This window comes from Gallinula chloropus (assembly GCF_964237585.1).
Source record: "Gallinula chloropus genome assembly, chromosome: 26".
NCBI lineage: Eukaryota > Metazoa > Chordata > Aves > Gruiformes > Rallidae > Gallinula > Gallinula chloropus.
The window spans coordinates 2,801,121-2,827,076 of record NC_140111.1 but is presented as its reverse complement, the minus strand read 5'-3'; the positions used below and the strand labels follow the sequence as shown (position 1 = coordinate 2,827,076).

At 54.1% G+C, this 25,956-nt stretch overlaps 3 protein-coding genes across 3 annotated transcripts; all 3 read right to left on the bottom strand.

Annotated features, from left to right (window-relative positions):
* Nucleotides 1–1,245: 1,245 nt before the first annotated feature.
* PSMD3 (proteasome 26S subunit, non-ATPase 3) lies at nucleotides 1,246–5,886 on the bottom strand. Its single transcript, XM_084275612.1, has 12 exons — nucleotides 5,658–5,886; nucleotides 4,323–4,513; nucleotides 3,971–4,108; nucleotides 3,633–3,769; nucleotides 3,350–3,540; nucleotides 3,088–3,191; nucleotides 2,878–2,992; nucleotides 2,608–2,727; nucleotides 2,421–2,524; nucleotides 1,994–2,149; nucleotides 1,843–1,893; nucleotides 1,246–1,748 (listed from the first exon to the last, which is right to left on the bottom strand). The coding sequence occupies exons 1-12, from the start codon at nucleotides 5,824–5,826 to the stop codon at nucleotides 1,671–1,673; spliced, it is 1,554 nt and encodes a 517-aa protein (XP_084131738.1). The 5' UTR covers nucleotides 5,827–5,886; the 3' UTR covers nucleotides 1,246–1,670.
* Nucleotides 5,887–6,397: 511 nt separating this feature from the next.
* On the bottom strand, nucleotides 6,398–11,871 carry GSDMA (gasdermin A; the record flags this gene model as incomplete). The annotated part of the gene is made up of 9 exons (XM_084275365.1): nucleotides 6,398–7,433; nucleotides 7,900–7,973; nucleotides 8,613–8,754; nucleotides 9,151–9,305; nucleotides 9,582–9,629; nucleotides 10,418–10,511; nucleotides 10,598–10,763; nucleotides 11,285–11,495; nucleotides 11,658–11,871. The coding sequence occupies 9 exons, from the start codon at nucleotides 11,869–11,871 to the stop codon at nucleotides 7,188–7,190; spliced, it is 1,350 nt and encodes a 449-aa protein (XP_084131491.1). The 3' UTR covers nucleotides 6,398–7,187.
* A 5,964-nt stretch (nucleotides 11,872–17,835) lies between these two features.
* ORMDL3 (ORMDL sphingolipid biosynthesis regulator 3) lies at nucleotides 17,836–24,674 on the bottom strand. Its single transcript, XM_084275583.1, has 4 exons — nucleotides 24,574–24,674; nucleotides 20,076–20,282; nucleotides 18,549–18,700; nucleotides 17,836–18,408 (listed from the first exon to the last, which is right to left on the bottom strand). The coding sequence occupies exons 2-4, from the start codon at nucleotides 20,247–20,249 to the stop codon at nucleotides 18,273–18,275; spliced, it is 462 nt and encodes a 153-aa protein (XP_084131709.1). The 5' UTR covers nucleotides 20,250–20,282; nucleotides 24,574–24,674; the 3' UTR covers nucleotides 17,836–18,272.
* Between the last annotated feature and the right edge of the window lie 1,282 nt (nucleotides 24,675–25,956).

The window sequence follows — 25,956 nt, the reverse complement described above, 5'->3', positions numbered from 1 at the left end:
TGAATCCTAACGATTACTTCCCTTCCCCAGACCTGGCAGCACTAATTGTCCTGCCCTCAGGCTGGGTGAGATGCCAGAGCAGAGCCCATTCATGGGATTTCCTGGGAGAAAGAGCTCTGTGTGTGTGTGTGTCCCCAGCTCTGCCCTTTGCCCTCCCCGGAGCCAGAGGACACCAGGATCTTTCTGGAGCGGGTGGCCATGGAGGGGACGCGGAGCGATGCACCCGAGCGGCCTTGGGGGTTCACCCTAATTCTCAGAGAGGAGCTGCCACCTCAGCAGGTCAGTGCTTTCAGGAATTGGAGTGGGGGGGACGGGACGTGAATCAGCACTTTGTAGGGGCCCAAAGCCCCCGTCAGCTTTCCAAGGAAGGAAGTGGTGGCCAGACCCGAAACCCCGTGGGTGTTGGGGCGCGGGTGGGGGAGCTGGCCCAGCACAACCCCACCCTGGGGCTGGTGCTGCCTGGTCTGGTCCTGGGACTGCCCTGGGCACCCACCCTGCTGTGGTTCTGCCTCGTGAACACTCTTCCTCTCCCTTGGGGCTGATCCCGTCCTGCCACCTGCCCCCATGGGCACTCCCTGGGTGTCACTGTGTGTCCCCCCCGTGCTGGATGTGACCTCCCAGCATGTCCAGGCTCCCACCTTTCCTGCTCTGCCCCAGCTGCTGGGCTCCATCCCAGGGACCCTGCGTGTGGCCCCGGCCCAGGACAGCTGCGCCCAGCGCCATGGGCAGCCCCACACTTGACCCTTGGCCCCTGGCTGCCGGCCCAGCATGAGCACTTGGACATTCTCAGATTTGTCCAGAGGATGAGCCCAGCTGGTCCAAGATGCTGGTGGGACCCACCCAAGTGGGATGCAGATCCTGCCCCCATCCTCCCCAGGGTTGGTGTCTGGGGGTGGGGGGCCTGGAGGGCTCAGCCAGCCACCCCTTTGCCTTTCCTGGCTGTGGGGGGTGCACAGACCCCAGTAACACCCCAGGCCTGTGACTGTGGCAGCCCTGGAGCAGCAGGATCCCAGCCTGGAACAAACAGTGTCTGTTTCTGCTGCTGCTGTTGAGCCCCAAGCTGCCCCTGGCTCAGCTCCAGGCTGGGGCCCCCATCCCAGAGCCCCCAGTACCTCCTCCCTGAGCTGCCAGGGCCACCTGAAGTGAGGGGTCAGCTCCAACCCTGGGGGGGTGAAGGGGGAGCAGGCCCCAGGCAGCCCCTCACACTCACTCACAACACACCCAGAGTGGAAGAAGCCAGGCTGGTGTTTTTCCAACTTTTATTTTAAAAGTCATAATTGAAGCTTAACAAAGTTTGACCCCATTATTGTTGTGAGAGTTGGGGGCACCGGCGGTCCCTGGAGAGCCGCGCTCCTGCCCCCCACCCCTCCCTGCCCTGGCCCTGGTTTCCCCAGGAGCTCCCACTTCATGGGCACGGCCGCATCTCATGGGCTCAGCGACCTCAAGCAACCTTAAAAGAATGTTTGTTTCTTGGGGAAGGGGGTTCCCACCCTGGGTGGTGGGGGGGCTGCGAGAGCAGAGCTTGTGGCTGTGGGCCTGGAGGACCCCTGTGCCCCCCTCCCCTGGTACAGACATGCAGGTATTTATAAAAGAAAGGTGGGTGGGGGGAGCTCTGCTCAGACACCATCTGCCCCAGGGACACATAAAAAAACCACAGCCAGGCCAGAGGGTCAGGGGAAACCGTCGTCATCGTCCTCTGCCATCTCCTTGGCGAACTCCAGGTCCTGCTGCTCGCGCTCCCGGCGCTCCTGGGAGGCAAAAGGCAAAGGTTGGGGTGAGCTGGGGGACGGGGGCTGCGGCACGAAGGGGCTCCCAGCAGCAGAACCCCAGGTGAGATCTCACCTCTGCGGATTCCAAGTCCTTGTTGTAAGATTTGGGTGGGAACCTCATAGCCTGGGAAGATAAGGAAGGAGAGGAGAAAACTCTTTGAGCTGTAAATCCCCAGCCCAAGCCCGTGGTTGTGTCCCCTTGGGTGGTGTCTGGCTGTGCTCACCTTGACAGACATGTTGTGGATGTCGAGGCAGAAGGAGATGCGCTGGTGAAAGGCCAGCTGGGGCTCCCGGGTGGAGTAGATGTCAATCATTTCCTTGGACTGGACGTAGCCCTTCTCGTGGTTGATGCTGGCCTCGATCACGCCGTCCCGGATGGCCTGCAAGCCCAGGGCACGCGGTCAGGGCACCCGCTGCCTCCCCGGGGCTGAGGCAGCAGTTTTAGGGTGAAGGGAGGAGCTGTGACAGGAGCGCTGGGCTCAGGACATGGTGTGTGGTGAGGAGGGGGTTTGGTGCCCTGAGTGAACAGCCCTAGGAGGGGTTTTAACCTAAAACCAGCAACCCCCCCAGGAAGGAGAGCTGCAGGGAGGGGGAAGGCCGGCGGTGTGGGACCAGGGCTGTGCCCCAGGGACAGTGTGTGGCAGCAGCTACCTTGGCAACGATGAACTCAGCATCCTCAGGACTGTCCAGCTGCAGCTTCTGGGCGATGTCAGCCAGGGAGATGCGGGAGTAGGACAGGCTGATCATCCGGACGCCTGCGGGGAGAAGCGAGAGTGGAGCCCCCCTGAGAGTGCAGCTCCCAGCCCTGGGAGCCCCCAGCACCACAGCAGCATCTTACCTGTCTTGATGACGTTGTGCCTCAGGCGAATGATCAGGGTGTAGGTGCCATCGGCCTGGAATTTGTCCCCAAACTGATCGAGGACTTGGTTGAACTTGGCCAGGTTCCCGGTCCGGACAGCTGGAGGAAAGAACGTGTTAGTGGGGGAAGGAGTGAGGTGGAGGAGAGAGAAACCACTCCCTGTGCTCCCTTCTCCCTCAGAATGCAGGATGTTGCTGTGCCAAAGCACCAGGGAGGGACGGAGCCGGGGCAGGGGGTGGCCTGTTGTACCCTGAGTCAGGAGGAAGTAGGGCATGAGCGAGCGCTTCAGGGAGGGTTGTCTGAACTGGAGCCTGTCTGGGATCTCCCCGAGCAGCAGCTCCACCACGATGAGCAACTTGTGCACCTGGAGCAGAAAGAAAACAACCCCAAAGTGAGTCCTGAGCCCACACAGGTCCCATCCCGGGGTCCCAGGAGGTGGAATGTCCCATCCCCACTCACCGTCTGCTTGAAGCCGACGGCCGTGTGCTGCGGCGCTTTCCGCAGGGCGTTGGTCATGGTCCTCCTGGCCTCAGAGTACTCCAGCTGGATGGCCTTGATGCGCCCTGCACCCACACAGGGCAGGAGGTGGGGGGGGAAAGCCGCTCAGTGAACCCAACCAGAGCCCTCCAGGTGCAGCAGCAAACCCTCAAAGGGGTTTTCTGAGGAACCAAAGCCCTCAATCCCGAGCTGCCGGCACCGCGTGGGACCCTCTGCCTCTCACCTGTGTAATAGAGGTACCGAGCCCACTCGTTGTTGTTGGCCTGCTCAGGAAACACAGACTTAGAGACGAGCTTTTCTGCTTGGTCGTAGAGGTTGTAGTGCAGATAGTTCCTCAGGAGCAGGTTCAGGAGGGTGGCCTGTCCGTCTGCATCGTGGCGCAGCGTCGCCGTCCGGAGCCGGGCGTGCAGGAAGCTTGAGGGGAAGGGGAGAGAGGCTGTCAGGCAGGAGAAAGGAAACAGCCCTGTGGGAACAGGGTCAGGGAGAGCCCATGGGGAGCACCCTACCTCCTGACCACATCGAGTTTACTCAGGAACTCGTAGATGCGGGAGTGGTAGTAGTAACATTTTGCCACCACCAGGTCGAGGGCCCGGCGGTTTTGGGAACTGATCTTCTGCATCAGGTCATCAGACACTTTCTGAGCCTGTGGAAGGGGAACAGCGGTCAGGGCAGAGGAACCGCTGCCCAGGGAGAGCAGAGAGACATCCAGGGCTGTGCCAGGCCCAGCGCTGTGGGGCTGAGCCCAGGGGCTGCCTCCAAACACAGCTGGGGCAGAGCAGGAAGAGTCAGCGGGACCCTGGGGCTCTCTGCAGGAAGAGCTCGGCTTGAGGGCTGGGAATCTCACCTCTGGGTATCGTTTGCTGTTCATCAGGTAGATGACAAGCAGCAGTTGGAGGTAGGTCTCCACTTCTGGCAAGAGAGGGGCCGAAGCCGCCTTCCCCGTGCGCGGGCGGAACTGCAGCTCTGCTTCCGTGTCCATGGACTGGGGTGGGGGAGAGAGAGAGAGAGATGAGACACTGCAGGCCTGTCCCAGGAGCCACACTGAGCCAACTGGCCTCCTGCATGCTCCCAGCCTGCCTGTCCCCAGCATCCCCAAGCTCCTGCTGTTCCCAGTGCCCCCCAGCCCTGCGCAGCGGCACTCCCAGGGGGGGGTTCCTCCGCGGGCAGGTGCCTGTCCCCGTGCCTGGGGTCAGTACCTCCTCCAGGAAGCCGAGCAGAAAGTCCCTGGTGGTGCTGTTGGAGGTGAAGAAGCCGCTGATGGCCTTGTGAAGCACGTTGGAGTTGAGGCGGCGGGAGGTGGAGGGCAGGGCCCGCAGGGCGCGCAGGACGTAGCGCGGCTCCTTCCCCGACACCGCCTTCTCCAGCTGCTTCACGTGCTCCTTGATGTCTGCAGGAGGATACGGGATGTGCTGTCAGCCCCACACCTCTGCTGAAGGATGTGCCAGGCCAAAGGCAGCGCTGGGATCCCTCTGGGTGTGAGGGGACCCGTCCTGCTGCCAGGTCTGCTGGCTGAGCGGGGCTGTGCAGACTCAGCGGCCCACACGTCCTGACCCTGGGGCTTGGTGCTGGGTGCAGGCAAAAGCCCCTCAGGGTGCCCCTTCCCCCTCAGGCCTCCAGCCTCTCCTCAGCCCCGTGCGGCCCCTTCCCCACCCCCCAACTCCTTGTCCCATTGCAACCCCCATTCCCCATCTCTGACACGCTTCCCAGCGCCCCCCACTTCTCCCTCCTGCGCAAAGCTCCCCTCTCACCCCCCATCCCCTCCCTTATCCTCTTCCCCCATCCCCCAACCCCCCCCATCCACTTCCCTCCCCCAAAAGAACCCAACCCTGCCCCTTCCCCCCATCTCCCCTTCCTCCTCCTTCCCCCATCCCCTTCCTCCTCCTTCCCCCATCCCCTTCCTCCTCCTTCCCCCATCCCCTTCCTCCTCCTTCCCCCATCCCCTTCCTCCTCCTTCCCCCATCCCCTTCCTCCTCATCCCCCCCATCCCCTTCCTCCTCATCCCCCCCATCCCCTTCCTCCTCATCCCCCCCATCCCCTTCCTCCTCATCCCCCCCATCCCCTTCCTCCTCATCCCCCCCATCCCCTTCCTCCTCATCGCCCCCATCCCCTTCCTCCTCATCCCCCCCATCCCCTTCCTCCTCATCCCCCCCATCCCCTTCCTCCTCATCCCCCCCATCCCCTTCCTCCTCCTTCCCCCCATCCCCTTCCTCCTCATCCCCCCCATCCCCTCCCTCCTCATCCCCTCCATCCCCTCCCTCCTCATCCCCTCCCTCCTCCCCACATACCCCCCTCACCCTTCCCACTGCCCCCCCCCATCCCCTTCCTCTTCATCCCCTCCTTCCTCCCCACGTACCCCCTTCCCCCTTCTCCCTCCCCGCCCCCCCCCCCCATCCTCTCCTCCCCCATCCGGCCCCTCTTCCCCCTACCGCCCACACCGGCAGCCCCCGGCAGGGTACAGCGCAGGGACCCCTCCCCGCCGATCCCCCCTGGCCCGTTCTCCCGAGCAACCCCCCCCCACCCCCCCCCCTCACCCTCCAGCGTGATGGCGTCCAGCTCTCGCTGGGGCTGCCGCTCCCCGGCCGCCGCGTCGGCCGCCGCCGCTTCCTCCTGCATCTCCACGTCGGGCGGGGCAGGCGGCGGCCCGTCGGGAGGCGCCTTGGCCTTGTCGGCGCGGCGGCGGGCCGGGCCCTCCTGCTTCATGGCGGGGCGCGCCGGGCCGCCGTGACACTGCAACTACCGCGGGGCGCGCCGGGACGCGGCGGGCCCGACCGGCCGAGCGCCGAGCGCGCCGCCAGGCTCGACCAGCCGAGAGCCGAGGGCGGCTGCGGGTGGCTGGCGGCGCTCGGCTGTTTCCGCCAGGCTCTCGGTGATTTCCGGCAGGCGGCCGTGTGTTTCCGCCCAGCTCTCGGCTCCTCCCGGCTGTTCCCGCCTGTTTCCCCCCGCGCATGCGCGGCGCCTCAGCGCTGAGGCGAGGGGAGGTGCGAGGCTGTGGCGTTGCTTTGGTCCCGGTCTCCTCTCGCGGCTCCGCTTTTCAGCGCCTCACCGTGCCCCTTGTACCGGCAGCACCCTTGCTGGCAGCTCAGGTAAGCGGCGCTGCCCCTTGCTGAGCATCCTCCCTTCCCCTGGCAGCCTGAGGGCCTCCCCGGCCTGTGGGGAGCTGGGCCCCAGGCAGCGCTGCTGGGAGGCTGGAAACACCCGTGGGTTGAAGTGTCGCTCTGAAGAACGCTGGACTTCTCCACAAGAAATTGCTCTCTTTATTGATAAAGCAGCAATTAAAGTATTCCTATTGCTATTGGCGTGCTCACTGCTGCCCGTTACCCCTTGCTGCCACAGGGTGTGTGCTGGGTGTGTTGCTTTACCAGGCAGGTGTTGCTGGAACACTCCCACACCCCTCAGCAATGGCACTAAGAAGTGTTGGTAATGGTAAGGTGACCAGGCAGGTGTTGCTGGAGTGCTCCCATACCCCTCAGCAATGGCACTAAGAAATGTTGGTAGTGGTAAGGTGACCAGGCAGGTGTTGCTGGAACGCTCCCACATCCCGCATTAGTGGCACTAAGAAGTGCTGGTAGTGGTAAGGTGACCAGGCAGGTGTTGCTGGAGTGCTCCCATACCCCACAGCAGTGGCACTAAGCAGTGCTGGTAATGGTAAAGTGACCAGGGTAAGCAGGTTGTTACTGGTTTATTCCCATGCACCACTCCGATCGCATGAGTGGCTGTGTGCTACTGGCCTCTCTTATGGTTTTATTAAGGAAAACCAGGAGCGCCTCAAGTGTGACTGACAGGCTTGTGGTGGTTTGTGCTAGTGGGTTTTTCAGCTGTCCCTCTGCATTCGTACAGCCAAAGGGAGAATCAGTTTTGGGATCCAGCTTGTGGCTTCTCTAAGTGGTCTTTTTTTCTAGTTTCCCTTAATTTTGCTTTTCCTACTCATCTGAACGCAGCACTTAACATTAAGAACACCTCATTGGTGTGGGGGTGGAGTTGGGAATGAGAAACTGGCTTGTAGTAAGAGACTTTCAAATACAGTATCAAGTAAATCATCTGCAACGGGAGCACTGTGTAACCTAGTCTGACTTACTCAGGAGATTGAGGATGTACAGAGACACATACAAGGCTGCCACAGCTGGGAAGGCTTCTTCAGTATAGACAGCAGAATTGTCCTCCTGCAGTGTCACTCCACTCATTTCAACCATAGCAGTGGTTAACTTTAGTTCCTCTGGTGGGAGAGTGGGCAAACTGGCATCCAGGTCAGAACTTCCACACCTGTATTCTATGCCGTGTTCTGCGTTGTGTTCCAAGATGTGCTTAACCTTCACAACAATAAAAAAGAGCAGAATTGGCATTTTAATGCTCCCATCTCTGGAAGTTAAGTAAGTAGATGATCTCTCTGGTTTGCTTTACCACCTTACAGGCACATGAGAGAACCCACATTTACAGATGGGACTCTTCAGCCTGAAGGTTCATGGATTCTTGTGAATTAGTTACAGGAAAGTCTGACAGCCATTTCAAGAAAAATGGTAGTCAGCTGTATCTGACTTAATGTTTGTTATCAGCAAAACAGTTGTTCAGAGAACTCAGGTCTTGCTATCTTGGGGTCATTTCTGTTGAAGTACTTTGATCCCTGCCCAGTTTGAAGTGATTTTTCCTTCCCTTTTTCCCAGTGTTACCTTAAGTTGTGACACTGCTACCAATATTGTCAGCTAAATGTCACCTTGTTTAAAAGAACAGCCCCCCTGCCCCTTGGTTATGAGCTAAAAGTGATGTGTGCTCTCTCACCAGTTGAAGCTGTTGGTAGATAATCTTCTTGTCCACAGACTTGTCCAGTAGCTGCCGCTGATCCTCCGTTAGCTCTGCAGAATTAAAACAAGTTTGTACCAAAACCACCCCACCAATGTGTCAGGGACATCTGGCAATGTGTGAGGGGTTCTGCAGGGAATGCCTGTTTGGTCAGAAGCTCTTCAGAGGTTTTAAATTAAATTATTATTAGTGCAGCCTCCCTGTGAGATGAATACAGGTGTGACTGGATGCAGCTGACTAACATTGAGTGGACAGACCAAGAGGGTTGTGAAGGGGGATGGGGGGTTCAAATGATGTTTTCTAGCAGCCTTGGGAAAAGAACCCTGGAATTTGTTTCTGTAAGGTGATAATGCCATCATTGCCCACACGTCTAATTCTGATTTTAAGCCCTCATTTCCAGGATCCCCTTGTGCACACTGTTCCTGGACCGAGGGATAATTCGGTGTAACGCTTCCGGCAGTTGCTGCTCTGTGACTCTCCAACTGTTACTGAAGAGCAGCTGCCACGGGCAGGTCTGTGCCCTCAGCATAAACCACCTTCACCCCCACAACCTCAGAAACTGTTTTACCTGAATTCTCTACCTGTCTGAGGCGCTCTGTGTGCTTTGTGTGTTCTGATAGTCTGTCAGCAGGAACACTCCTCATAGGTTCCAATGCCAACTGATTTCTCCATTTAAGTGGCCAGAGCCTTACCATCTAATGCATCAAGAGTGGAGGTGATGGCTCCTGTTAGCAGATTATCTCCTGAAGAATGCTGTAGGCTGCTCAACAGGTCTTTTAAGTCTGGGCTTTCCGTTTCCAGCTCACAACTGCCAGTTTCATCAATTTCTATCATCTAAGGAGATAAGAAAAAGAAAGGTCAGGATTCAAGAGGCTGCTGCTAGTCCCTTTAGTCTCAGGAACAGTCATGTAAGGTGTCTCCTCTGCTTAAGCTATTTGGGAGGCTGTAACTGGAGCTTTAGCATTCATACTAATTAATGACAGAATGTGTGATGTAAGTGGTTGGATACCTTCAGGTAAATCTAGGCTACATTCAGGACATATTTCAGCAGTTGTCTCTGTCCTGATCACCTTCTTTCACTGTAAGGTAACAGGCAGCAGACAGATGTACTGAGTGAAGGATTTTTGGATTGATAGTTGTGGCACAGGAGAGATGACTTCTGGGGCCAGAGGTATGGTCGTGGATGTCTCTGTATTTATCAGTCCTGGCAGTAAGAAGAACTTTGCTTACTTTCTGGGTCAGCTCTTCAAAGAGGTTCTTGTCTCTCATGGCAGCTTTGATGACTTTTAATAATGTGGCACGCAGGGCAGTGGGCGATGTGGAGAGAACTTGATGAATCTCTTGAACTTCTGTCTCCAGTGTTCTTCTTTTTCCTTGTGAGATACCTGAAAACCAGAAAAAGTCCAAATATGTCACTTCCAAACGAGGCAAACCCACAAGAAATTCCCTGGCACCCTTAAACTCAGCATTGGAAACATTGCTGTGAGTATTTTCAGGATCAGAATGTGATTTAGAGTAGGGTGGCTGTCGTGTCTCGGGTAGCAGGCAGCACTCTACAGCAACATACCACTGCTGGTGGTTTGTGTTTATCCTGGGAGATTCTATCGTACCCAAAGGGGGTAAAAGCAGTGCAAGAGGAAGTAGCAAAACATGTTGCTTACCATCAGATACGAACAATGAATCGCTATCTTGTGGGAAATACTGGAGATCTGCAACAGGATAAAAAGGGCATTGCTGGCTTAGGATAGAGGTTTGGTTTTTTTTTTAAATCAGAGTTGTTTTCAAGTCTGAAGACACTGGTTTCCCAGGCCTGAAATCTCAAGTGCTAGTTGTAGATCAGACTGGTGCTTGCACGCCTCTCCAGCCCATCTGGCCTTCTGTCTGTCCATTTAAAACCCTTTAGTCCTGGGCCTTGTCCCCTACTGCTGTGTGTGTGCCTTATGTTAGGGTCTGTATTGGCCAAAACGTGTGTTAAAATACAAAGGACAGATACAAAATTAAAAGGACAACTTGTACTCAGCAAGATCCATACAGACAGGGGAGGCAAGCTGAGTGCAGTCTGGAATCCTGCAGCAGGCTTTGTGGATCTCATCCTTTCTTCTCTGCCTATCCAGGAGAAGCATCTTTCACACCAGCCTTCCCACTGAAGGGTCAGCTGCCCTGTTTTCTCCCTGGCTCTTGTGAGGTTAAAAAAAAGGGAAGAAAACAAACCTTTGTCCTCTGTGCTGCTTTTCAACAGGAGTTCTGTGCTTCCTGAACTGGTGGAGCTGAGACTCCAAGGTCCCTCTTGTATTTCTTCACCTGCCCCACCCCCGGAAGCTCCAGCTCCTTCCCAGGCAGCTCCTAACTTACGTACTACATGTTGGACTTTGCTCAGGGGATTTCTTGTTCGTTTTACTTGAGCTAAGGGTGGCTGTGAGGCCAAATGATACTTCAGGAAAGTGTTTTTCTCCTCTGAGTTACTTCCTGAATGGAGGAGTTCCCAAGGGTTACTTACTCCACGATCCATCTGTGATGATCAGCTGGATTGCCCTGAAGGCCAGCGTGCAGCCCTTGGGTATAGTGATGCCTTGGCTGTTCTGTCTGGCACCCTGATCAAAGAACAATGAAACCTGTTAGTAGGCTGGGATGGAGTGTGGATACTCAGGAGGCTCCAGAGGCTCAAGAGAAATCAAACCTTTGCACAAAGCTTGGCGTAGAGCTGGGTTTTGAAGCTCCCCTCTCCCTCGGTGGATTCCTCGTACGTGGCATCCTCTGAGGCCTGTAGTGTTTCATGAACCACGTATAAATTCTGTCGTGTTTTCTTCAGTTGTTGAAGGAAGGTGTGATTCTCATTTATTTTTCTGAAAGGGATGCCATATCCAGTCAGTTTTGTCCATCAGTTCTGACAAAAGTTCTGTACTCAGAGCCAGAAGCCCCAGTGCTCGTGTCCTTTCTCATGTCGTATGAGTACAGGGAAATAGCACAATTTCAGGGGCTTCTGGGGAAAAAGCTGGTAAAAAATGGGTTGCAGTTCTTGCCATCCTCAATGCATTCCCCTTCTGTGTCTGAGGGGTCTGGAGCTGTGAGGCTGTGGCCTGGCAGGTCATACAGACCTGTCCTGATCTGTGTGCTCCTCTCCAGGTGCAAGCCATGAGAAAAGATGGCTTGATCCTGTGGTGAGGAGTTGCTGCTTGCTGAATTACAAAGAAATCAGTAAGCATTACAGAGCTGGGAAAGGAATCTCTACTGCCTGTCCCCCAGAGGAATCCCTAGTTAGGGAGCATGGGTGCTCTCTGATCTTACCCTTGGGCTTTGGCTGTTTAAAAACCATAGTGTGGCTTGGCAGGGGGTAGAGGAGGATGACTGTAGATGTCTGCCTTACCTTTCTTCTCTCAGTGCCTCAAGTTTGGATACTGGTATGTCGTGCTTCTCCAGCTTGATGGACCACCCTTTGGACAAGGAGGTGGCTGCTTTCAACTCCATGCTCTTGGAATCAACAGAAAGGCTTAGACCCCCATCGACTTTGTCAGTGCAGCTTTTTTTGATTGTAAATTGCCTCGAATTTTGACAGCCTCCACTGGGAAGGAGAGCCTCTGAAATGATGTGATGCGTTAGCTTAAGCATGATTGCACAGGCTCAGTGGTAGAATTAGTGTGCAGACAGAGGGGAAGCGTCATACAGGTCAGGCACAAAGGAGCCAAATGTTTTTTGTCTGTGAAAACTGTAAACTTAAAAGTAATAAATGTGGCCTTTACCTGTGCTTTTATCATCTTCTCCTGGCAACAGCACATCGCAGAGACTGTACCCTGTCCGTTCGTAGTAGGGAGATGGTCGGAATATGGATTTTCTTTTCCTTTTCACTAGACAGAGGGGTCTGAAGTGCTCGTGGTCTGAGATGCTGTGAACTGGGACCAGCTCTCCCCTCGGATCCATTTGCTTCACTATGGATTTGGTGACTTTTTTAAACATTCTGCTGCGGCTGGGTGAATTTTTGAGCTGAGGTGACGTGTGCTTGTGCCTTAGGAAGGAGACAAGACACCCAGAATGACTTGGCATGCAAGCAGAAGGTTGTAACAAAATAGCAGTTCCTTTTATTACTAGCAACTTTTAAAAAATGGTAGCCTGAAAAATCCCACCTGGGAACAAGGACACACCTCTCATGGGATGGGGAAGCATTTGGGAAGGTAGGATGAACTGTGGGTTCCTGGTGAGGTGTGTTTAGACTCGCCCCCCTTTGCTGTGTAACTCCCAGGACTGAGAACACAGCTACCCCTCTCTGGGGACTGATCTTCAGCGTTGGAATCCACTACTGCTCTTTCAATTAAGATATTGTTGCACATACTAGTACATACCATAATTTTCATTACTAAACCAGACCTTATTCCTTAACCCAAGGCCTATCATGGTTATAAAATGCATTAATCTTTAATTACTTGATGTCTTGACACAAGTTTAAAAAGCAAAAAGCTTGAGCAGCTCCTTACTGGTTCTTACTGCCTCCGTGTGTCCCCCTCTCTGTCTGGCAGACAGCAGTGGTTCAGCATTGCTTGAAAATAGAGGACTAGAAAAAATTATTTCATTGCAGCCATTTTGCAAGGAAATGAAAGTGCTGAGAGCCGAATGATGGGTTGAAGGAGGAAGTAGGGAAGCACATGGTGTCTGTGATGTGGTGAAGAAGGTTTGATTTTCAGATGGAAAAATACAAACTTGTACTTGTTGAGAAGCAGAAAAGTGTGAGGGTCTGTTCCCTCTTCTGCACCCTGCTTTATCAAGCCTTGTTAGAGAGGAGATGCTGACCCCTGTTTATAGTTCAGAGAAGCAGCTGGGGAGTGTGTTTGGGGGGGTATCTTCCCTCTCACTAGTGCCCCACAGGGGTCTGAAAGAGAGACGTGACTTAGCGGATCCTTTGGGAAAGCAGCCAGCCGGTCACATCACAAAGGTTGGAGTTCGATGGAGCTAGGGAGGGAGGATGAACTTGCCTTTCATTTTAGCAGTACCTACAGGTTTCATTTCTTTGGGAGACAGATACAAACTAAACAAGAACACTTAACAGACAGTTCTCTCCCTAACCCAAAGCTTTTAAAAATGTACTTGCCTGTTTAGGGAGCGAATGGCTTCTCCTCTGTGACCCGTGGGATGTGTGGAGCAGGGTGCTGTGCCTCTGAACTGATGTGGCCCCTGTAAAGCAGCAGGGCTAGCAAAAGGCTCTTTTCCCCGCCCTTCTCATCTGATCAGGAAGTATTTGCTAATTCAGAATTAAAAAAGCCCACTTCTTGCATAATTCCTCAGTCATTGACCCAAGATAACCTGTTGCTGTCCTGAAGAGTGGGAGAAGTCTCTGTGCAGAGGTGGGTGGTAGAGGGTCATTCCACAGGGCTAACACAGATACTATTAGGTCGTTGGAGTCCAGGATGTTTGTTCTACCTGTTAGTTACACATACAACTGGCTGACTCTTCGCTTGCTTTTGTTGAAAGGCACAGAACCTTCCCTAAAAATACACTACCCTGTTTGGTGAGTAGGGGTCTTTATCTGGGGAGGGGTGTATTCAGGCATGGCTTTCATACTGTAATGTGGCAGTTCGCTCAAAGGACACCCATTAGAGAAATGTGCTGGCTTTTGACTCTCAAGGATGGAAATCTTGTTTGTTGGGAGGTTCTGTTTAAGGTCCCCCTGGTTACTTCTTATCTAAATATACATCCTTCATGCAAATAAACCGGGTGCGTGGCTTGTTAGTGGTGTTAACCTAGGCACCAGCTCTGTTAATTACGTCCTTGAGTAGCTAGGTGTCAGCCAGGCCTCACTAAAACAGTCATCCTATTTTACAGTGGACAACTTGTTCTACAGATGCATCATTCCTTTAAGGTTTGCTTCATTTCTACCGTGGTTCTGGTTTTCATTTGTACCTCTGATCCATTAAGGTGAGGAACGGTGTGTTCTGGTTTAGGAGGGTTTCTCTAAACCTGAGAGCACACTAATTGGGTGTGGTGGGACAAGGGGCCAATGATTCTGTTTCTGGAGGTGCTTTTATTGTGACCCCTTTGCTTTGCTGCACTCCCATCACTTGGTGGGCTTGGAATTACCACCTAGTATTCATTTGCTGTGCCTGTTTCTGAGTGTGAAGCCTGCCCCTGTGAAAAAGTGAAGACTCAAACCCAACGATTTACATGAATACTTTATTAGTTTCTCTGAGAATACTGTACAAAGGAGTAATAAAAATATTCACACTTTATTTTAGAAAGTTCTCTACATGAGACTTCTGTATACACAGCAAAAAGAAGGTCTACTGGAAAAAAAAAACAACTAAAACTTTGTACAATGTCAGAATGTTCCATTAAAAAACCCAACTAATTTATCTCACTTAAACTGATTCAAGGAGGATACAGATACACAAACACTTGCATGCTTAAAAGATATTATAGGCAATGATAAAGAAGGTAAGTTACAATGAGAAATAGTTGTGTTAACAATGGTAACCAGCTGCTGTCCTCTTTTCAAGGGCCAGTACCATGCTTCTAGTAAAACAAAATTAAACAATGATTAAAAAAACCAAAACAAAACCACCTCTGGAATTAAGTAGCCCCAGATATTTTGTTTTAAAGGCTTTTTTTCTGCAAAGGGTTAGACTGTGTGACATTCTCTTAGGGATCCTGGCTTCTGATTTGTTTAAGGGAGCTCATTGGGAAGCATTGGGCTGTCAGCACTTGATTGCTGGCTGCCTTTCCTGACGCAGCGACAGCCACGCTGTGCGAGCACACGCGTGGACACGCCTGTGTTTGGCAGTGGCTTGGAAGAGGCTTTGCCCAGGACAAGATGGGGCAGAGGGATGGCTTCTGCTAGTGCCTGGGAATGGTTCAGTCAGTGGTTTTCCAAAGCTTTTCTCCTCCAGCATTCATAGCAGAAGGAAAAAGAAAAGCTTTATAAGTACCTACTTAACTAGTCATTGTTTCTCAGTCACCAGACAGAGCCCTAGTCACTGTACAGGAAGCCAGTACAAGTTTGAGAGGAACAATCTGTCAAGTGTAATGTGATCAAAATACCATTTAAAAATCAGTAACAATTATCTCCTCTTTGCAGGTACTTGGGAGAAAATTGTACAGTCCAAAGAACGACGGGACAGTCTTTGCACTCATGTCCTGGCTTCCCACACAAGGCAGGCTTCACCCTTGGACCACTGCTACTGCTAGCTGCAAGTACACATCCAAAAATCTCTTATCCTGCTGTCCTGATCTCCCTTTCCTCAGGTGAGTTAGAGCCTTAGTGTTTTGTCTGTGCTCTTTAACCTGTGATTAGCCTTCGAGGGCTGAACTCACTTCTACGCCAATTTAACAAACACAAATAAACCAGAAGTGGGCTCAGTACAGGTTCCAGGAGACCCAGAACTGTCGGTTACATCCACACCACTGAAGTGGTGGTTTCCAACTAGAAACTTGTTTGGGTACCGCTCACTCCTATGAGAACAACCAGAAGGAGCCACGCAACAGGCGTGCGAGGGTGGCGCGACCAGCAGTACCCACAACCTTCACTTAAAACTGTACCTAACAATTAGCAACTGCGGCTTAATTACAATTAACTTACTGATCTTTTCTAATTAATTCTGATACCTCCCCTTAAGATGGGCTCTTAAGGAAGACGCTATCAGATCTGTAATTATTAATCTTATGTAGATACTTAACACACATTATTAACATGAAACTTTCTTCAACTCTGTCGCTACTTTCCACATCTGCCCAGTTCCCATTTCCCTGGGTCGGATTAACTGCACGAGTCCAAGTTAACTTCAGTTATTCCATGGCAAAAGTGCTGTCCCTGTGCTGTAAAGAATGTCACTTGCATGTGACACATCTGTGATGGCTACTGTAGTCATCTGGGCGAACAAGGTAAATCAGAAAAGCTTATTTTAATAATTAAGGCTTTGCCTGACAAGAAGTTTTAGACTTTAGGCTTTAAAAACTGTCTTTTTGAGAGGTTCACCATCTCATTCTGTTGTACAGTTTATCTTTAATTAACAAACAGAATCAGATGTCCATAGTGTCAGTTAACAGCACAAAGCCCACGTTGGAACCCTCAGCTGCTGTAATGCCGAGGCCTTTGAGGAAACTCTCTGAAGTGCTGTACTTCACGGAGAAGAGCTCCAAAATAAATACTTTTCCTTCCTCTGGAGATCCATCACTGGCATGTAAGTTGTGTCTGTGGGCAGATGTTTGACCTGCTCAGCAACACACAGTCTGCATTACAGACACAGCCTGTAGCCATCCTGCTAAGGACAGACCCCATCGCTCTGAGGGCAGCGGCCTTTCCCTAAGCATTCCACGCGTTAACACCAATTTCTCAGTCATTTCAAAGGTACTTGGCTGATTGATGATGTAGCTCTATTTTGAAAATCAATTTTTTTCCCCAAAAGTCATTGTCTAATAGCTTAGAGTATATTAGCTTTAGGGTATATAGTACCTTAACTAAAGCAGCAGTCCTTATGTCTTGGTGGTTAAAACATTTAACCCCCCCATCAAGTAAACTGCGTATCTGTTAAGCCCCTCACTGGAGATCAGCCAGACTCTCTTCTCTCTCTGCCTTCTTGAAAACTTCCTTCTCACTTAAAATATTTCCACTTTTCAAACATATCTGGTAATGATTCTCTGTGCATTCCTGCAGCCCTCTGAGGTACGTGAAATGGGTTTTTTTCCCTCTTCTGCAGCAGTCTGATAGTAAATCTGAGATAAAGTAAAGCAGCTTGCCTAAAATTATGCACGGAGTAGTACTAGATCTTCTATGCAAACCTGGACTTCTCCTATCCATGTCCTATGCTCAGACCATCAAACAGAACTCAGCAATACCCACAACGACCTCTACAGCTAGAACTGCCTAATGCAGGAACAAAAAATTAACGTATTTAAAATGTTTATACCATTGTCAAAAGTGTGAGACAACGTAAGCGCTGGGACAACGAAAATCCAGACTGTCAGGAGTTTACAGGGGCAGCATGAGGAAAACCACATTCCATCCAGCACACAACCCAAGGAAAATCCGATTGCTTTGAACAGCAGAGACCTATCTCAGCCAGGAAACCTGCAAACCTGCTTTTAGGTGCTAATTTTATGGGGAAAAAGGCTCAACTCTGTTTCTGTACTAAATAACCTATGATCTTTGGTGATCCGTTGTGTCAGTTCAGTCTGCTGCTGGTGCTGCTCCGTAGTACTGCTCTCCCACAGCTCCCTTGCCAGTGGTCACCAGAGAACTGGGGGACGCTGCTGCGGGGACGCTGCCGCAGCGCCTGTGCGTAGGGCTGAGTGACAGGCTTCCAGGTGAGGCCACAGTCAGACACTGCCTGCCTTGAGTCGTATACTGCGTTGAGTCCACATCCCAGCGACACACACACAGACTTAAGAGACTGAGGAGCTGAACTGAGGAGAAACATTCCGATTATTGTCACTAACCGGTTACAGCAAGCGGCCATCCATCCCTCGCTGGCCTGTACCGACCAGTCTTCAGTCTCTCCTGTGCTCCTGTAGCTCGGTGGTGTCTGTCAATCGCTAAAACAACCTGTGCCTCAGCCCTTGATCCCAACGCTGCACTGCCTGAGCGCTCGGAGCGTGCTTAAAAATACTCCTGGTTTGGGGTGGGGAGCGGAGTTAAGCAGGCGGACTCTGGTGTAAGCTGAAAACAAGAAGGGTGATTCAGGATCACTTGGCCTTCTCCCCCAACCACGTGGATGGTACCGTAGAAAACTGAAAGCTTTGTGGAATTGCAGGTCATTCCTTCCTGTGCTGTTTTTAGTAAAAGAACTTCCTTTCTCAGTGGTGTAAAAGATTGCAAAATAAAAAATCTGTCATTCTCTCCCTCCTCCCACTCCCCTGCCCCAAAATGGAACTCAAACCCAGAAACAATCAAGTATTGGGGAAGTCTGGCTGTATCCCTTTGAATTTCCCCCACATATCGCTTAAAGCACCTAGCTTCAGAAAGGGAAATATATTTTAAAGTGCATTTACCACAGCAAAAGTACCAGCACTAAAAGCTTTTCCTCTCATCCCTGTTCTCATCACTCAGTATCTGGGATAGATGAAAATCTTCCCTGGAATTCATCCTTGTTGTACCTTGAAGTTTCAGTTTATCCACATCTACTTATGACACTGGAATAAAATAGATCCAGTGTCAGGCATCCTGCTCCGCACTAAACTCTACTCTGGAGCTTGTTTAGATTTGTTGGGCATGAGGATCCAGCATGCGGTGTATGTCTATTGGATACTGCATTTAAACAGCCGCTGTGAAGTGACATCCCAGTGTGCGTGGGGGTGAGGGAACAGGACTGGAGAGAAGAAACTTCCCACCACCCCCCCCTCTCCTGCTCCTCTTCAATTCGCTCCAGCCATGCAGTTCAGTACTTGTTGATCCCAAAGATCCGGACTCCGTGAAACTGAGGCAGTTTGGGGATCAGGACGCTCATAAGGGAGATGGTGTTGATTATGAAGTGTATCCGGTCGTACTTTGTGTAAAAGCTGGTTAGAAAATACCTGGAAATGAGGGGAACAGAGAGGAGGGGGAGGGGGGGGGGTTGGAAACTGAATTACAGCCCTTTGTGGTTTTGCTCCCCAGGACAGCGCACGCAGAAGCAGCGGCGATGGGCGCGGGAGGCAGCGCCCCAGGTACTCACAGCACGATGGGCATGATGGTCAGGAACTTGCGCGACGCCGTGAACTGCACGCCGTAGTCCATCTGCTCCCAGTGTGTGAGCAGCCGAGCCTTCCCCTGGTCCGGGGTCTCAAAAGGAGTTCCTTTCACGGTATGTAGGAAGATGTACATGCTCTGCATCAAACACAAACGCAGTGTGAAGGCCCCAGAAACGTTCGCTTTGAGGAACAAGAGTTCCCGGGAGCTTGCAGCAGCGCGCCGTGCCGCTAGAGGGACGTGTCGCTGCTGGGAAACGCGCTCCAGCTCCCAGCGAGAGTTTGGGAGGAAGGCCGCTAGCCGGGGCTAGCTCAGACTTGGCTCTTACACGTGAGGCCTCTCCTTCAGCTCCTGGGCATCTGCCAAGAAGGTGGTTGCAAGATTACAGCCCTCAGATCTCTGGGATCAGGAGGTTGGCGTGGACTCGCTCTAGCGTGCAACAAGCAAGGCGAAACGCTTGCTATAAAAAGCCCTGTGGGCAGCGAGGGTCCGTTACCGCTCTGACAGCGAGCTAACCTCCCAAAGGGGTACAGAAGGCACCCATAACCAGCCAGTGTCTGGCTGCGTCACGTCTTTTAAGTACAGTCATTGCTGGCCTTTAAACTCCTTCCTCTTCTCAGACCTGATCAGTTAAGCTGCCAGAGAAGGGGAGGGAGCTGGATGAAAAGCAGGCAGCTTGCGAACAGAGCCCTCAGCAGCTCTTCTTGTATGTTGTTAGTGGCTTGGTTTTGGGTTGTTTTTTTTTTCCTGCTAGGGACATCCTGATGGGAGCATGTGGGGTCCCCATTTTGTCTGGAGAATATCCTCAGCCTGTGATTATTTAAAATAAAGGCTCTGAAATGGATCAGTGTATGCAAAGTACTGTGTCCCCTGTGCCTGAGGGTGAGCAGCTCCCCAGCCCGCTCCCCAGCCGTGGGACTCCAGCGTGTTCACAGAGGTGAACTTAAAACACAGCAGCTCCAGGGTGATGGGGAGCACTGGTACCCTGCGCTTACTGGTGCACCCCTAGCACTGACACCTCTTCCTTTGGGTACCTGAGCCTTAGGAGGAGACAGTCGTTTACCTGAAGCAGAAAAAAGTCTGGTTTTAATCTTGGTGTGTGTTGTTTTGGGGTTTGGTTTCTTTTAAACTCTGATGAGGCCGATTCAGATTGCATCAACCCAAGTGAAGCTGCTGTGCCAGCTTCTGTGGCTTGTCACAGCGATTCCTCCATTAAGGGGGGCATGACAAAGGGACTTACCCTGCGGGCAAATGAATTCAGTGTCCCCTCTGAGCAACCTCACCAGATGTTTGCTGTCTCATCAGTACCTAGGCTGGATTTAAATATGTGACCTAGAGGCAAAGGTGCAGTCTGAGGGGTGGAGGTTGAGTAACTTACTCTGCATCTTTGGAAATACAGAGAAAGGAATTGTTTCAACAAGAACCTTCCTAGATTGTTTGTAAAAGAACAGCTGGTGTGGACACCTGACCCTCCGTGCCCACGGAAGCCAAGCCAGCCCCCCTGCCCCCTTACCATGTTGTGAATGATGTTGGTAAGAGTCCAAACCACAGGGACGCTGAAGAAGGGGATGCTCAGGAGCACGACGTGCAGCAGGCCGATCCCGAGGACGTAGGACAGCCAGATGCCCCGGCTGTTCATGACGCGGGTGTTGGGGTTCACCTCGCTGTGCGCCGTTCCCACGTTCATCCTGGCGCTCTCGTCAAACGGGACCCCCTGAAACTAAAGCAGAGTGGGGTCAGTGCTTGGATCGTGGTACCCCCCCATCTGTATGACCCACAGCAGGACTCGAGCACCCTTTTGCTCTTAAGTGAACCCAAAATCTGTTTTTTGCTATAAAAAAATCCCAAGTCAGCTCAGTTCTCTGCACCTTGTTACCTCCATTTGTAGCGCTGACGTTTCTGACAGGAACCTAAATGCCAGAGTGGTTGAGATTTGGGAATAGTGTGTGGGAAGCCTGTCTGCGACTGAAGCTGCCTGTGATCTGCTGAAACGTTTCCCTGGAACCAAGATGTCAGGTTTCCTTCCCACAACTGCCTGACAAGACTCAAAACACACACTTCAGGTGCTTTTCAAGTCATCATCACAGCGATCATCGTGGAAGTGCTGGGGCACACGAAGCTTCTTGCATGTTTATGGGTCTGGCATACCTTAAACTTGAAGAGAGAGCACAGGGATTTGCAGAGTAAAGGCACTGGCAGCTCTGTACCAACAAATCTCATTAGTTCAACTAAATTAACAGGGTTCTGCACGGCTCCTGAGGCTGGCTTGTCTCCTGGTCTGGCTTGCCTGTTCTGCCTTCTGATTTAAGAGTTATAGTGGGGGAAGTAGCTAAAAAATTCCCCTGCAGGGAAGGAGTGAGATTCTTCTGGTGGAACATCAGCGATAACGAGGGAAACTGCTTCTGGAGGACAGTTCGTAGCAAGAGCTGCAGCGGAGACAATGGCTCTTCCCCTACCTGGAAAGAACAGCTGCCATGGAGGAGGAATAGAGAGAGAGGTTTCTCTGAACAATACCAGGAAGCTGAGGAAGCAGGACTGACATCTCGGACAGCAAGTCTTCTGGAGTGGTGCCCCACAGGCAGCACAATGATTGATGTGGCTCTTTTGGACTCTGCACTGACAGCAGCAGGTATCAGTCAGCTTTTAAGCTCTCAGGGAAGAAAGACACGAGCTCTGTTTTACCTGTTTTCCAGGGATTATGGGAAACAGCCCAAATTAGAGCCGCTGTAAAGTGGACTGTCTTTATGCTGACATCAGGGAAGGCCTTTGTGTAGAGTCCTACGGCAACGCAGCCTCGTTCAAGACCCCAGCCTGTCCCTCCTTGCACGCAGGACCCCGGGGCGAGCGCTGTTTCCTCATGTCCAGCCTTGTGTTCTTGCTGCTTTGGTTCCCACAGCTGGAAGGCAGCAGTGCTGTTCTCTCCAGCTCTCAGAGCCTTCAGTCTCAGGAGGTGAGGCCGAGCCAGCTCTAACATTGCACTGTGTGTGTCGCTGACAGCTGTTCCCAGTTCTCTTGCAGTGTGCTGGGCCTGGCTTGTTTCAGGAGCTGGCACTCTCTTCTGTCCCTGCCTAGGTCTGGGGCACAGAGCAAACACGTGGCTCTGTGGCTCCTGGGATGCTCGCTGTAAGTTCCCAGCCGCTCTGAACTGTGCAGGTGGCTGCTGCTTGGTGCTGCTGTGGGCAGCTCCGGTGAGGCAGAGCTGCGGGGTTTGCAGAACAGATGCCTGCCTACCTCTGCTCCCCAGGTGTCCATCACCAGGGCTCACATCCAGAGACTTTTGTTACCAGAGAAGAAGTTTGCAGGTCTGCAGAGGGCCCCCTATCTCCTGCATTACAGGATATCAGCTACTGGATATTCCAGAGAGAAGCCTGAAGCTTGGTTTGGAAGCAGGACCAGGAGGCAGAGTTCAGCTTTCAGCCTGAGCAGGGGCAGCAGCTCTGTCCTTAACCTGCTCTGATTCCAGAGGGCCTAGCAGGGACTCTAAGGGTTGCAGTGAAGCATAAAAGGAGTCACAAAAGTCATAGTAGTTGCAACAACAACCAAAAACAACAAGAAAAGGCAAACACCCCTGTGGAATGCATAAACAGGAGCACTGTTTGCCAGACATCGGAAATAATTCTCCCAGATACTGGTACGGCCTCAGCTAGAAAACTGTCCAGCTCTGGGAGGAGCTGGAGGGAGGCCAGGGGGAGCAGTGAGAATGAGCAGAGGTGTAGGAAAAACATGACCTGCAAGGATGGACTGAAGGAAATGGCTTTGTTTAGTCTGGAGGACGCTGGGGAGAGGCGTGAGGAACGGGCCTCAAACCGTACCGGGTGGCTGTGCCGAGGAGGGAGAGGAACTAACTAACTGCAACACGGAGCAGCACTGTAGTACAGGATGGCTGGGGTGGGAATGCAAGTGGTGGTTGTCCCAGAGGCTTCAATATCCCATTTCATAAACTGTTAAAAATCTTAAGATTCCTCCTTTTTTGGGTGGGGGAGGTTCTTCAGGAGCCTCCTGTCCTGAAATGATGTTGTTATCATTAGGCAAAGAGTCCAGGAGCAAGCAGACCTTCCTGCAGGCCCTATGGCTAGAGGTGCCCCCTCCTCTGTGGTAACACTGTGGGGTTTCCGTTCTGAGGGCGACCACGAGCACGACTTTGGGAACCTATCAAGCAACTTCTGCTTGGTTCCCCCTGCACAGCAGGGCAGTGGCCAACCTGCAGCTGAGGGCTGAGCATGAAGCAAGCCTGTTCTCTGTGCCTCAGTTTCCTTGCTTGTAAAAACGAGTAGATGGGTGAAACACTAGACCATATGAGATGGAATTCATTCCTGCAAGAGCCACATGGAGAGGCTGAGCACACTGTCCTGTGCTGGGGCTGTCCTATGCTGGGGCCGATTCTGTGTGCTTCTCCAGTTCTCCCCCTCCCCACCTTAAAAACATTTCGCCTGCTGCTCTCTCCCATTTCTGAACTGGTGTCTGCAGACTTTGCCCGAGCTCTCTGCTCTCCTCAAACTGCACACACAGCTCTGCCCCGTGTTGCAAAAGCTGGGCTGAGGGAGCGTGAGCTCTACCCCTGCCCCAGATCTCCTGGTGTTTGTTTTCCCATCTTAAAATGGGGATTTGATCTTTTTTTTCACCTGCAGAAAACTGAAGCAAAACACAAGAGTGAGAGGAACTGCAGCTTCCCCCCTCGAGCCCAGCTGGTGGCCAGGCCCTGCTTCCCTGCTTATGCAGTGGGGTTTTTTGGGACAGAAAAGCTCTTTTAATGTTTCACCAGACTTGGCGTGTGAAGGTCGGGACTGTGCTGACATTGGATGGTGTCCATCCAAAGAGGGGGGAAAAGTTCCAGCTGGTCAGAGGCAAACCACGTGCTGGGATGGTGGAGCTGAGCCCTTCTTCCAGCCCATCCTCTGCCTCCTGTTACCAGCTCCCTGTCCGGCTCTGCTGGGGAAGGCTGGGGTTCTGCAGCTCGGGGTGAGGGTTGGGGCTGTGCCCGTCCTGACACCATCTCCCTGCTTCTGACAAAAGGGGAAACAAAACCCACCATCACCAGTTTCCTCCTCGTTTTGTCTTCCATGTGTGGCCAGAGCGCCCACAGCTGCACACCCAGCACCTGGGGGCTCAGCTCCTTCCCCACCTTCATCCCCAGAGCAGCGTGACTGTTCCTGTCCCCCTGGCAGCATCGCTCTTCCTGCAGCCCTTCCCCTGGGACAGGGACCCCCAATCTGCCTCAGCCCCCGGTGGGATCACCACTAGGGAAGGAGGGCCAAGTCCTCGGTCGATCTTCCCTGGTGACCCCAAAACAACCAGTGAGTGTCCCAGGGAGCCGCTGCAGAGCTGCGCTCCCCCTTCTCTGGGAGCAACTCACTTGCCCTCTGCCCCACAAATACTTTAAACCCCTCTTTGCCAGCCAGCCTCGGGCACACCAGCTTGAAGGCGCTGGGTGAGAGGTCAGAGGAAAGCAGGGCTGCTTTGTGTGTGCCCCCCCAGAGCCGCCCGCTTCCCCTTCGGCCCCGAGGAGCACAAAGCAGGGGCTGCGGAGCTGTGCTGGAGCCGTCCCGCATGGAGCGGAGACGCTGGGGCTCGGCTCTTCCTGCTGCGTTCAGAGGGAAAGTTTTGGGGTGCGGGGATGGCTGCGCCGTGGCTTGCTGCGGGCACAAGCGGGTGTTGGGGGTCCAGGACCCCACAAACCTTGACACAAGGGCGGGGGAAGGACCTGCAGCCCGGGGTGCTGGGCCAGGACCCCTCCCCGACTGCGGGGGCTCCAGGAACCCCGGAGCTTTGGGCCTCCATCTCGGCAGCTGGTTTGGGGGTTGCTTGGGGTGTTTTTAGGGGTGTTTTTCTTCCGGGCTCCCGCGAGGAACCTTCCCTTTCCCACCCCCCCGCCCCCCCTCCGGGCCCGGGAACGGGGCTCGGCCGCCGCCTGCTCCCAGGAGGGGGGGGTAAGGCCGCCCGCCTGGCCCCGGGCCGGCCCCGTACCCTCGGGAGAGGCCGGAGAAGAGCCGCCGCGCCCGGCTCTCACTCACCGCTGCTCAGCTCGGCCCGGTTCGGCTCGGCGGGGCCGGGGCTCTCTCCGTCGCGCACCCCGCCGCCCCGGCTGCTCTCCCGGCGGGCACCTCGGCCCGGCCCGCCCCGCCACCGCGGCACGCTGGGAGCTGTAGTCCCGGTAGCGCCGAGCACCGGTACCCGCCCCGAGAGAGGCCGGTTCTGGGGCGGAGCCGGCACCGCGGGGCAGGGGCGGCGGGGGGAGCCGCGTTATGAACGGGGCGCGACCGCGGGGAAGGTCGGGAGGGTCCTGTGCCCCTTCGCTGCCCTCCTGTGCGTCTGGTCCCTCCGCCCGCGGGGTCCCCCCTGTGCCCTCCCCGGGATGGCGGGGAACGGCCCCGGGAGAGCGCTCGGGGCTGGAGCCGCTCCCCCAACGCGCCCTCACCCTGGAGAGCCGGGACCCACTGGGTGCTCCAACCCTACTCGGGGAGGGCCACCCCCACCCTGCTCGCCTGTCTGCCCAGCGGAAAACCTCAGCAGCAGGCGTGCAAGCGACCGGGACCCACCGGCACCGTGCCACCGGGACGCCCGGCCAAGGTCGGGGGCTGGGAGCTCGGATTCCTGCGCTGGGGCGCGGGGGGGGGAGACCATCTGGCTCCGCCTTTGTTTGCGCACCGATCAAAGCCAGCAGCGTGGTGCCGCCGCGGCCGCGCAGCCATCTGTGCACAGGCCTTTGTGCGCCTGCTGCCGGGAGCGGCGGAGGGTGCGGGGCCATCGCCCAGCCGCTTCGTGCCCGGAGCTGTGCCGGGGTGCCGGGCTTAGCAGGACCCCCCCAGGCCCGCACAGAGACCCCATGGAGCGTGGTGCTTCCCGGTGCTGCCTGCAGCACCCCCCACCCCCCCAGCTTTGCACGGCTGCTCCCAGCCCTTCCCAACCACTCGGCAAAGCCCGTTTATGAGGATTGGGGTTTGGTGTGAGGGGTTCTCAACGCTGCTGGAGATCCCTCTGGAGCTCCCCAGATCAGAGGGACCCTGTGCTGGTGTCCCCATGGGCTCCCAGGCTGAGCTCTGCATCCTGCGTGCATCCTCCCGGCCTCAGCGCCAGCCACACACCCAGCTCCGGGTCCAAGGCGCCTCGGCAGGTGGTTGTGTGCTGGTTGGGCACGCTGCAGGTGCTGACACCCCACCGGTTGCCAGGGCCGGGGCTGCCCGGGTGCCACGTGCTGGCACGGTGCTGCTGGCAGAGCACCGCGGTGGCTGCTCCCAGGGGGTCTCAAACCATGAGACACGCTCGTGTGGCCAAAGCAGCCGTGGGGCTGCCGGTGGGCACTCCGGCTGCCGGCCAGGAGAACCCAGTCCCTGCCTGGCCCCCTCCAGCGTGCCCTTGCCGGCAGGCCGAGGCGCGGGGATGCCGGGGAGCGGAGG

Coding starts and splice junctions, on each gene's coding strand:
- PSMD3 (XM_084275612.1), bottom strand. CDS start 5,826: ATGAAGCAGGAGGGCCCGGCCCGCCGCCGCGCCGACAAGGCCAAGGCG. Junction 4,514..5,657: donor GGACGCCATCACGCTGGAGG/GTGAGGGGGGGG, acceptor ATCCTCCTGCAG/ACATCAAGGAGCACGTGAAG. Junction 4,109..4,322: donor TGCTCGGCTTCCTGGAGGAG/GTACTGACCCCA, acceptor CCCCCACCCCAG/TCCATGGACACGGAAGCAGA.
- ORMDL3 (XM_084275583.1), bottom strand. CDS start 20,249: ATGAACGTGGGAACGGCGCACAGCGAGGTGAACCCCAACACCCGCGTC. Junction 18,701..20,075: donor CCAACATCATTCACAACATG/GTAAGGGGGCAG, acceptor TGTTTGATGCAG/AGCATGTACATCTTCCTACA. Junction 18,409..18,548: donor ACCATCATGCCCATCGTGCT/GTGAGTACCTGG, acceptor CCTCATTTCCAG/GTATTTTCTAACCAGCTTTT.